This window comes from Lampris incognitus, chromosome 18 (genome assembly GCF_029633865.1).
Source record: "Lampris incognitus isolate fLamInc1 chromosome 18, fLamInc1.hap2, whole genome shotgun sequence".
NCBI classification, from domain to species: Eukaryota; Metazoa; Chordata; class Actinopteri; order Lampriformes; family Lampridae; genus Lampris; species Lampris incognitus.
The window spans coordinates 21,122,247-21,133,297 of NC_079228.1; the positions used below are offsets into that span (position 1 = coordinate 21,122,247).

At 42.2% G+C, this 11,051-nt stretch overlaps 1 protein-coding gene across 1 annotated transcript; it reads left to right on the forward strand.

Annotated features, from left to right (window-relative positions):
* The first annotated feature begins 1,573 nt into the window (after window positions 1–1,573).
* Window positions 1,574–4,493, forward strand: tfpi2 (tissue factor pathway inhibitor 2). The gene is made up of 5 exons (XM_056298623.1): window positions 1,574–1,729; window positions 1,959–2,129; window positions 2,613–2,792; window positions 3,354–3,527; window positions 3,918–4,493. Exons 1-5 carry the CDS (start codon window positions 1,657–1,659, stop codon window positions 3,998–4,000), a joined length of 681 nt encoding a protein of 226 aa, XP_056154598.1. The 5' UTR covers window positions 1,574–1,656; the 3' UTR covers window positions 4,001–4,493.
* Window positions 4,494–11,051: the final 6,558 nt, after the last annotated feature.

Below are 11,051 nucleotides of genomic sequence, written 5' to 3' on the forward strand. Positions count from 1 at the left end.
CCGGTGTCCGCGTTGGATGTAGCCAACCTGTGAGATGGAGTGATTGTGTTTCCAAAACAGTGAGAGGCAGTTGTATGTATCTGTAATCAAAATGTTGTATGATAATGTAGTTTTCTCATTAGTGTCGATCAAGGCAGTGCTTTGAATCCAGCCCAGGGCACAGTGAAACAGGAAAATGGCACACATTAAACGATGCAAAATAGTTTGTTGGAAGTGTGTTAGAAGAGGTCAGGACATGAAGATAAACAGCACAAAACGGTCTTTCAGTCAAGGCTGGAAAGGGTCGCTTTTATCTAAAGGTTTTCATTAATTGCAACTGGTACTACTACTTTTGGCTTCTCCCGTTAGGGGGCGCCACAGCGGGTCATCCGTTTCCATTTCTTAAATATTTAATTTAAATATTAAATAATTTAATTGGATTTAAATATTAAAGTTTTCGTTAATCGTAACAATAATAATAATAATCACCATCATCATCATCATCACATCATTACATTTACATAGCACTTTTCTAGACACCCAAAGCGCTTGTTATATAAATATGATAAAGATGTAAACATTCAGAGATCTGATCATTTTATTGTGTGTGTATTGTGTGTGTGTGCGCGCGCGCGCGTGTAAACCAGAAACCACCAACCTTGTGGGGACATTTTATGGGTCCCCTTGAGGAAAAGGGTCTATTTTAGGGTTAGGATTTGGGTTTAGGGTTAGGGTTAAAATTGGGATTAGGTTAAGATTAGGGTAAGGGATAAGGTTAGGCATGTAGTTATGATGGTTAAGGTTAGGGTTATGAGCTAGCGAATGAATAGTCAGTGAGAGGTCCCCATTAGTATACGCTGACATGGTGTGTGTGTGTGTGTGAGAGAGAGAGGGGGGGGGTCAGACAGCCATGTGGAAGGAACTTGGAAGGGGAATTTAGAAAGAAAGCCACTTTATTTTGTCGTTGTAAGTTGTTCTGCATTTAACCCATCTTATTGTAGAGGAGCAGTGGGCAGTTGCAACGCCCGGGGCACCAACTCCGGTTCTTCCCATTGCCTTGCTCAGGGGCACAGGAAGGAGTATTAACCCTAACGTTGATGTATCATGAGACAGACTTGACGTTTCTCAGAAATTGCCCCTTGGAGACGAAGCAATGCCTACTTTATTTGTTCTGAGCAAAGGACAAATGACTGCCTATTAATGAAGTCAAAAAATCCAGCTAGTGTTTCAAAAAGCTGGGGAACTCAAGAGTCCATTGTATTCTGCACGCCAGTACCACCACCACCACCATCATCATCATCATCATCATGGCATGCCAAGGAAAACAAGTTTTGCCGTCTCTAAGGTGACAGGCACTACTAGTCGACCAAGTTTCTTTTGGTTTGGTCGTGAACCCTTAGTCACTTAATGGGTTGCGTCTGTCCCACGCCCTTCCGTCACGAGTGGGTATGATGCATTTTAAACAATGACATAACAGACATAAACGTAATAGACGCCAATAACGCTGTTATCCAATACGCCTGTGATAAAACAGCTTCAATGTATCGTTACTTCGATTCCGGTTAATTTCACCGAAACGCGTCAGTAAATCCCTCCCCGCGGGGCAAACTGGCCGGCCATATAACGGCCGAGGCGGGAACGCCAGCCACAACACGGGATACCCAACTTCCAGCCAACATGGACTCCTGCCTTTTAACCCTTTTCGCGTTGGTCTCCTCGGTCCACAGCCTGTTTGCGCTGCCGTCTCAAGGTAACAGCACAAGACTGCACATTTTCTCAAGTGCTCTTCGGTTTTTAAGTATTTCATGTTAAATTTGTGCTCTTTGCATTGTTTTGGGGGTTTTTTTTTGGGAGGGGGGGCTTCGCTTACTATACACAAAGAAGTTTCAGTTCGCTTTTCGGCTCACTGCTTCTGTCTGCAAACGACAATAACATTTTCTACTGTTTTTGACCCCTTTCTTTCTCTCTCCTCACTCCAGACGCGTGTCTCCTTCCTCAGTACAAGGGGCCTTGCAGGGCAAAGATAGCGCGCTTCTACTACAACACCCTAACTCAGGAATGCGAGGGGTTTAACTACGGAGGATGCCAAGGAAATGGCAATAACTTCGAAAGTTACCCGGAGTGCCGAAAAACCTGCTTCAGAATACCGAGTGAGTTTTGCATAAGGATACTGATGGCGGTCCATAGACCCACTGCACAGGGATTTCACGGTGTTTTGAGCCTCTGCATAGACTGGTGTTATGGCCATACCTTATCAGGCCCATTAAAATGAAAATGAACTCGGTTTTACATACATTGCATTACAAAATAAAAATCTTTTTTTTTCTTTTACTGTTGTTGCTGTGCTTGCAAATAGTCTACTTGAACTTTAATTTGACTTTTAGACTTGTTGAATACTTTTTTGAGTAAACTCAGTATCTGTGCAAGTGGACCAATTAAGTCTCAAAGAGGAACACAATAGGATACTTCTAAGTATATTTTTAGCTCCCCAAAGTTGGTATGATTTGTTACTTAACTATATTTTACAGATGAACATAAACTACACCCTTTTTTTTATAAGGGGTCTCGAATAGTTCTCACTAATTTACCCGCTGGGTTTCTTTTCCTCAACGTCTTTTCACTCTTTCCCACAGAGATTCCTCAAATCTGTAGGTTGCCTCAGAAGGTTGGCCCCTGCCGGGCCCTCCTCTTGCGGTACTCCTTCAACATGACCACCATGCAGTGTCAGCCCTTTCACTATGGTGGATGTCAAGGCAATAACAACAACTTCTATGACGTGACCTCCTGCAAGGAGTACTGCAGCCCACAGAAAAGTGAGTAAATTAGACCTAGGAACACTATGACTACCTTTAAACTGAAATCTATTACAAGGTAGGACTTGAACATAATCATATGGAATATAAAGTTGTAAAGCATGACAGTGGAAGTGGGTGGAACGGGCACATTTTTTTAAACTGATCATAAATGCTTGATGTAGACCCAGAATTAACATTAAACATGGTTTGATTTCAGATTACAAACATTACCATGTGAGCAGCGGCTTTTATCATATGTCAAAAACGAATACAATGCCATGCCTTTTTTCAAGATGTATAGTGTTTCAGTATGAGGCATGTAATTTGACCTATTCAGAATGAAAACCTTTGCAATGGTCAATGCACTTTAAGAGTAATTGAGGACAATTTTCAGTTTCCTGGAAAATCGGATAAACCCATTCTTCTGCATTATGAGCCTGCATGAAGTGCTCTGTCGACACTGCACAGAAAAATACCAAAATCTTAATTTAGACTGTATTCGCATTGATGGTGCTGTGCCAAAGAATACTTTGACCCATTATCTTCATTGTCGGCGTGTTCTTCCTTTTATTTTTACAGCCATCCCTGTGCTCTGCTTCGATCCTCTGGACAAAGGGAGATGTGCAGCCTCCATACAACGGTATTATTATAACACAGCCACCAAGAAGTGTGAGGAGTTCATATACACAGGCTGCGGAGGGAACAGCAACAACTTTGCCTCAAACGAAAGCTGCATGGAAGTCTGTGTTAAAGGTACACGTTGTTTTGTTGGCATGTGTTTGTCACAGTTCATGATGCAGCTTGTTACAAAGTGCCAAAAATCATTTCGTAAGACAAAGCCTGTCCCTGGGGGCCATTTCTCAGCGTCTGCATCCATTGTCAGGCCTTTTTTTTATGGAGATGGATTGCAAAATTAGCACACGTATAAGGACTGTCGATTAATGCCGGCCAGTCATCATGAAAAAGCCACAGGGCAACATAGGAAAACCTGATCTCTGTCTAAAACGGTGTATCTGTATGATTAAGCATTTTATTGATTCTGGACGGAAAGCGGCAGCTGTGACGTGAGATATTGTGAGATGTCGGCAGTATCTGTTAGTCAGAGCTTATCATACTAATCTGTTGACTTTTTTTCTGTTTCAGGGAGAAAAAAGAGCATTAGCTCAGGAAAAATTCGTCAGAAGAAACGGGACAGGAAAAACAGCATCGTTTTCATGAAGGCATAGGTTTGGACAACGGGTCCCAAGTGGTCCGACTCCTAACAAGCACATAATGCAAACTGACAGTCATTTAAGAAGGACCTGTATCTCGTTAATGCTACATAATGGACTGGATATTCAAAAGTGATCATTTTCACTGTTCTTACTGATGTCAGTGTGTGTTGCAGAGTCTATAAGACTTTGGTCAACCATATGAATTAATGTGAATCAAAAAACACTGACCACTGTATTACTGTTGGCTTATTTTACCATCAGCAATGGCACACACATTTCTTTTTCTCAATGGCAATTGGAGTAAATGTTTTATGAGAGACCTTTTAACATGGTTTTACTGTTTTTGTTGATGGAGGCTGCTACAATAATGTTCAGTTTGTTTATTTTATAATGTACTGTATGAATGTATTGCCTTTAATATTACACCCGCCAATGGTGGTCTTTTTGATTGGCTGTTTTCTATTGTATTATAAGCAGATTTATATAATAAATAAATAAAATACTATTTTTTCTTTGTATGCAAGTGTTTCTTTTATGTTTATTTTTAACTATTTTCAGGCACCCGCTGTGCAACACAGATAATCAGCCAAATTAAGCACACTATGACAACCCTCCATTCTCCCTTTCAGTTCATACAATGACCTTCACGTTTGCCTCCACTAAAATCTCTTCAGCACAGTGTTGCAGCAAAAGCAGTAGAATAGAATAGAACTTTATTTGTCATTGTACAAGTACAACGGAATTTGAAAGTGCAGTTCTTATCAGTGCAAAGATCAGTATAAAAAGAATTAAAAACATAAAACACACACATTCATTTCTACATTCTATTGGACACCAACATATTGCACTTAAAGTCAGGAATCAAGACTTAGCAGCATTTAGTGCGGTTATGGCTCGGGGATAGAAGCCTTCATAAGCCCATACACCCGTCTCTCGTTCTGTCTTGTCGCTTTCACTTCACCTCAAGGCCTCTCACTTTCTCTCCCTCTGACTATACTCCACAGTGCAGTCTGGCCACTTAATGTCTTTCCAGCATCATCTAAGGAAGCGATGGCAGAGCGGCAATGGTGGCAGGTTCGTGAGCATTACTGCATGTTGTATGGGGCAGATGATGTCACAGGTTATATCAGCCACACTATATCAGCCACGGTGGCGCAGCGGTTGGCGCTGTCGCCTCACAGCAAAAAGGTCCTGGGTTCGAGCCCTGGGGTTGTCCAACCTTGGGGGTTATCCCAGGTTGTCCTCTGTGTGGAGTTTGCATATTCTCCCCATGTCTATGGTGGGTTTTCTCCAGGTGCTCCGGTTTCCCCCACCATCAAAAAGACATGCATGTTAGGGTTTGTGCTCCTGTCTGTGCCCCTGACCGAGGCATGGCAAGACGAACTGGAGTTGGTCCCCAGGTGCTGCACGGCAGCTGCCCACTGCTCCTAGCTACACAGCTAGGATGGGTTAAATGCGGGGAGAAAGAGTTTCCCCATGGGGATCAATAAAGCATCTCAAAATCAAAATTTAAAAAAAAAATCTGAATAAAGCTCTTCAAGGGATATGGGCGAAGTATAGGCGGATGACGTGTTAGTTAATATAGGATAGTAACCACACTGAAGTACAGGCTCAACCAACAATGCAAACACAAATGAATCCATCAACACGTTCGATGCATGTGCATGCATCTATGCACACACACACACACACCAAACTGGATGAATGATTTGTCAAATAAATGAATTGGGCGGCAATGCAGTAACATGTTTCCTCCTATGAGTAGCATTTGATAAGCTTTCCTGTCAGTTTTATGTCTGGTGGTTACTCTTCTCAGGTATAGTGTGTTTGTGTCCCGGGAGATGTAAGAAACGTCTCTTACCATATTGAAGGAGCATACTAGGTTTTTAAGATAGTCGGGCTGTCCTAACCCAGCACTTTGTTTCATTTCCCATAATAAAGTAAATATCGTGGCGTGATATTTCAAAGTAATGGATATTTATGAAAAATGTCAAAGGAAATATCTAGCCTATTCATCTTGGCTACACATAATAATAATATATCTAGCTGGACAATCTGCTATTAAGAGCAGAGGCTAAATCATCTGGGGATGTCATGATGGCAGTCTGTGCATGGCCCACTGATGTCATGTTGGTCCTTTGGTGTACAATGCAACTGAGATATATTCATAGTAAAAGCAATTTTGGAAAGCGAGGTTCTGCTAATCCTTAAATCTGGATGCACCCTCTTCAGGGTAGCAGGATGTTCCAGCAACAGAGAGCCAGAGCCACATGCCCAAGACCACAGGTTTGGATCCCAGCATTTGCAAAAATAATGGATGAATGCCACATATGCAAAAAAAAAAAAAAGCATCCACATCTGCAGTACAATGGCACCTACACAGCAATGGACCCTGACATCCTTGGGTTGTACATCTTCTTGGCTTTCAATGTGTCTCACTTGGAGTAATGACAGCTGGAAAAAAATCTGTTAGCGTGTGTTATTATGTGTAAATGTGATCACTAAAATTGATTTTCTTCTCATTTAAATAATGATATTCATAACAGAATAGTGTAGAAATAGTCAGGTGACTTTATTAAAGAAAAACGGGTTTTTGCCAAAGGAGATATTCGCACATCCAGTTATTTCAAGATGCAGCTGCTTTGGAAAGCACCACTTCAGTCTTGAGAAAGGAAGATCCTGTACTCATCGTTCCATCCTTTGGGAGATAAAGTTTGCAAATTTAATATCCAAGCTACTTCTCTCTCTTCCATTAAGAATTTCATCAGTGTTCCCACCACCTCTCGCTGGTAAGGTCACCTTATCTGTGCTCTGGAACCTGAATGATGACATGTCATGCTTGAAGTCAGTAAAATATGCTGCTGGCTAATTGGTTAATCTCTATCATTTCTCCTTATGCAGCCCTTGTGTTCACTTATTCTCTGTTTTAGTGAGCGTGGTGTTTTACCAACATGTGCTAACCCACAAGGACATTTGATCCTATGGATTGCATGAGAAGTGGAGCATGCGATGACATCATTGATAAAATACTTTTTCCCAGTATGAGGATGAGTAATAGTTACATTTGACCATATGATTACATTGAGCACATCCTCTGCATTTGTAGCACCCATTTGGAAGAGGTTTTAACAAGATCTGTGTACTCTTTTTCACCGATTTTATATTAGCATCACTGAGATTATTTCCTCTTCGATGGACTATTGATGGTGGTTCCTTCAAATCCATAGACATTGCCGGATCTGATGATAATATGTGTCAATGGTTTTTCATATTAGAGCCCAGTCTATGCCAGTTGGGGGTATAGGTTGTACTTAACATGATGGAGTATTTCTTCTTCTGTGGGGAATTCTTTTGCAACAATTCATTTCTTGATTTCTGCAAGGCCATATGATGGGCTTTGTCCCACACAATCACATGGATATCCCCTGTTCTAAAAACCTCTGTTTCATATCTACCAATCTGTCATTAAGAAGAAGAAAGCCACTTTATTTATTCATTGTATTCTTACAATGAATTTGTCTTCTGCATTTAACCCATCCTATTGTATAGTAGCAATGGGCAGCTGCAACACCCAGGGACCAACTCCAGTTCTTCTTTCCATTGCCTTGCTCAGGGGCACAGGCAGGGGTATTAACCCTAACATGCATGTCTTTTTGATGGTGGGAGGAAATCGGAGCACCAGGAGGAAACCCACGCAGACACGGGGAGAACATGCAAACTCCACACAGAAAGGACCTGGGAAGGCCTGGGGTTCGAACCCAGGACCTTCTTGCTGTGAGGCAACAGTGCTAACCACTGTGCCGCCAGTATACAAAATCCTCTGTGGTGTGACAAATTCGGCTGAGTCTCAAGAACCATCCTCTTGGTAGACCTTGTTTTAGGGGTGTGGAGTGATAGCTATTGGCAAGTAGTAAGGTGTTTCCATCTGTATCTTTTCTGTATAGAGTAAAGCGCACCAGATTTCTTCTCAACCCACATGTACAGGAAATGAACTCTATCATAAGCATATTCTATAGTGAACTTTAAATTGGGAAGCCTTATGAACTCTTGTAATTCATCCGTGTCCCCCTCAAACAACCAAAATATGCCATCAGTGTATCAATACCATTTGAATATTTTATCAACAAATGGATTCTCTGTGGGAATATCTCGAAGCTACGGCACTGCCCATTGAATAACCATTCACCTGAAGACAACAGTCCACCTCAAATTTGAAATGGTTACATCTTAACACAAATTCGGCCAAGTTTAGAAGAAATTCATTAGATGGACTGTGATTAGCTTGATGATTTCCCCCCAGGTAGTGTACTAATGATGATAACCCCCCCTGGTGGGGAATACTTGTGTAAAGACTGCACCGAGAGTTAGTTTCCACTCAGTCATTATCTCCAAGATCTTATTAATGAAGTCTAGAGAATATCTAATGTAAGACGGTAGTGACTGTACATATGGCTAGACGAAATCATCTACAAAGTTTGAGAGTGGTTCTTAGTAGTGAACCCATCCCAGCCACCACTGGTCTACCTGGATAGATACCCTGATGACTTTTATGCTCATAGGGTGTATAGGACAGGGCGTATGGGATGTGTATACAGCTCAGGTTCTCAAATTTTTGCTTAGAAATGATTTTATTCTGATGGGCATTCTCAAGATACACAAAAATCTCCTGAAAACTTGGTGTAGGGTCTCCACTGAGTTTTCTGTGGAATTTCTCATTGCCGATTTGTCTCTTGATTTCTTCCTTGTGTATTTGTCATAGACCTGAATTACAATAGATCCCCCCTCTCGTCTGATGGCTTTAACACTATAATAGAATCTTTCACGAAATCTTCCAATGCTCTCTTCTTTTCTGGACATGTTGTTTTTGCAAGGAAGGCCTACACCAATCAGCCAAAACATTAAAACCACTGACAGGTAAGTGAATAACATTGATTATCTTGTTAAAACGGCACCTGTCAAGGGGTGGGATATATTAAGCAGCAAGTGAACAGTCAGTGCTTGAAGTTGATGTATTGGAAGCAGGAAAAATGGGCAAGTGTAAGGTGTAAGGATCTGAGCAACTTTGACAAGGGTTAAACTGTGATGGCTAGATAATTGGGTCAGAGCATCTCCAAAACGACAGGTCTTGTGGGGTGTTCCCGGTATGCAGTAGTATGTACCTACCAAAAGTGGTCCAAGGAAGGACAACCGGTGAACCGGTGACAGGACCATGGACGCCCAAGCCTCATTGAGGTGCATGGGGAGCAAACGCTAGCCCGTCTGATCTGATCCCATAGAAGAGCTACTGTAGCTCAAATTGCTGAAAAAGTTAATGCTGGCTATGATAGACAGGCGTCAGAACACACAGTGAATTACAGCTCGCTGTGTATGGGGATGTGTAGCTGCACCCCTTGATGGCAATGGTATTCCCTGATGGCACAGGCCACACTGCAAGAATTGTTCAGGAATTGTTTGAGGAACATGACAAATAATTCAAGGTGTTGCCCTGGCCTCCAAATTCCCCAGATCTCGATCCGATTGAGCATCCTGTGGGATGTGCTGGAAAAACAAGTCTGATCCATGGAGGCCCCACCTCGCAACTTACAGGGTCTTAAAGGGTCTGCTGCAAACATCTTGGTGCCAGATACCAGAGGACACCTTCAGAGGTCTTTTGGAGTGCATACCTCGATAGGTCAGAGATGTTTTGGTGGCATGAGGGGGACCTACACAGCATTAGGCAGGTGGTCATAATGTTTTGGCTGATCAGTGTATTGCTTCTTGCTCAACAAGCCTGCAGTTTGTGTTTATAGAAGAATTGTTCACTATAGGACTAAAGGTGCTCTTAGGTTTAAAAGGTGTACTAGTTTCATGAGAGAGGGGTTGGTCCTGACTGCCAGATTTGTGTGAGTATATCTGTTTGAGTTAATTTCTCAGAAAACTTGAATAAATCCCGTCTCGCATCAAATTGTCTATCGACAGTAGTAGGGACAAATGAAAGACCTTTTGACAGAACAGAGATGTGTGCATCAGTCAATTGTTTTTTGAAGAGGATGACTACTGCATGCTGTAGTTGCATGTCATGGGTCTGTAGCTGCCATCTCTTGTTGGACCGTTTCTCCCGTCTGCAGCATTTCTTCGGTTTCGAGGGATGTTCCTGCCCCTCTGCAGGAGGGGCAGGAACCATGGACTCCAGCGACCAACATGGAGTCACTGTCGCTTTGATACTCGCTTTCTGTAGTGGAGTCATCAAGATACAGCACGGCACCCCTCTGGGGCTTATGCACCTCTTCTTTCTGACCTTTCCAGCATTACACTCTGTGTTGTGAATAATCTCCTGTGTCCTTTTTATACTTTCAGATCTTTTTAGCTTGTAGTAGGCCTTATAGTTGGCTACAGACTGCCTGATGGATTCATCTATGGCTGCGAAGTCAGGGCCTAATTTCTCTTCATGTTCTTTTATCACAGATTCAAACGCTTTCGTTTCTGATGACACCTGTTCAATGATCAGTAATGCATCAGATCAAGTGGAACATTTGTTTAGGATTTCACCCCATCTCTGTATGAATGTCTTACAGTTCTTGCCTATAGGAGGGTCTTTTTGGATCCTAAGCCCCCTGGGAATGCACTTGTGGTGCCAATATTCACAGAGTTGTGGCATGTAGTTCTGCGTAGGCTTGCCTCTTTTTTCTTTGAGTCTCTGGAATTGAAACTTCAGCTTGTCTGTGGAGGCTGGGTTGCCCTTGGTAAAATGGGAAGGGGGGCAGAATTCTGTTGGCATAGTTGCACGATTCGTGGTAAGAGCGTTGATTTCTTAATTCATGTGATTGTGTGGAGGAGACCCTTGCAGAAAGCCCCCATAGAAAAAGAAATACTCCATCATGTTTCGTACAACCTATACCCCCAACTGGCATAGACTGGGCTCTGTTATGGCGTTTTCACACTAGCCAAAAAACCCGCTTACATCCACCTTTGGTCAATGTAACATTCACCACCAAAGGCGGATGTTAGTGAGTTTTTTTGGCCAGTGTGAAAGATACATTATTAAAAACCATTGACACATATTATCATCAGAGCCAGCATGTCC

Excerpts from the sequence above, each read along its gene's own strand:
- tfpi2 (XM_056298623.1), top strand. The coding sequence starts at position 1,657 with ATGGACTCCTGCCTTTTAACCCTTTTCGCGTTGGTCTCCTCGGTCCAC. Across the intron at positions 1,730-1,958 it reads GTTTGCGCTGCCGTCTCAAG|ACGCGTGTCTCCTTCCTCAG; the intron begins GTAACAGCACAA and ends TCCTCACTCCAG. Across the intron at positions 3,528-3,917 it reads CATGGAAGTCTGTGTTAAAG|GGAGAAAAAAGAGCATTAGC; the intron begins GTACACGTTGTT and ends TTTCTGTTTCAG.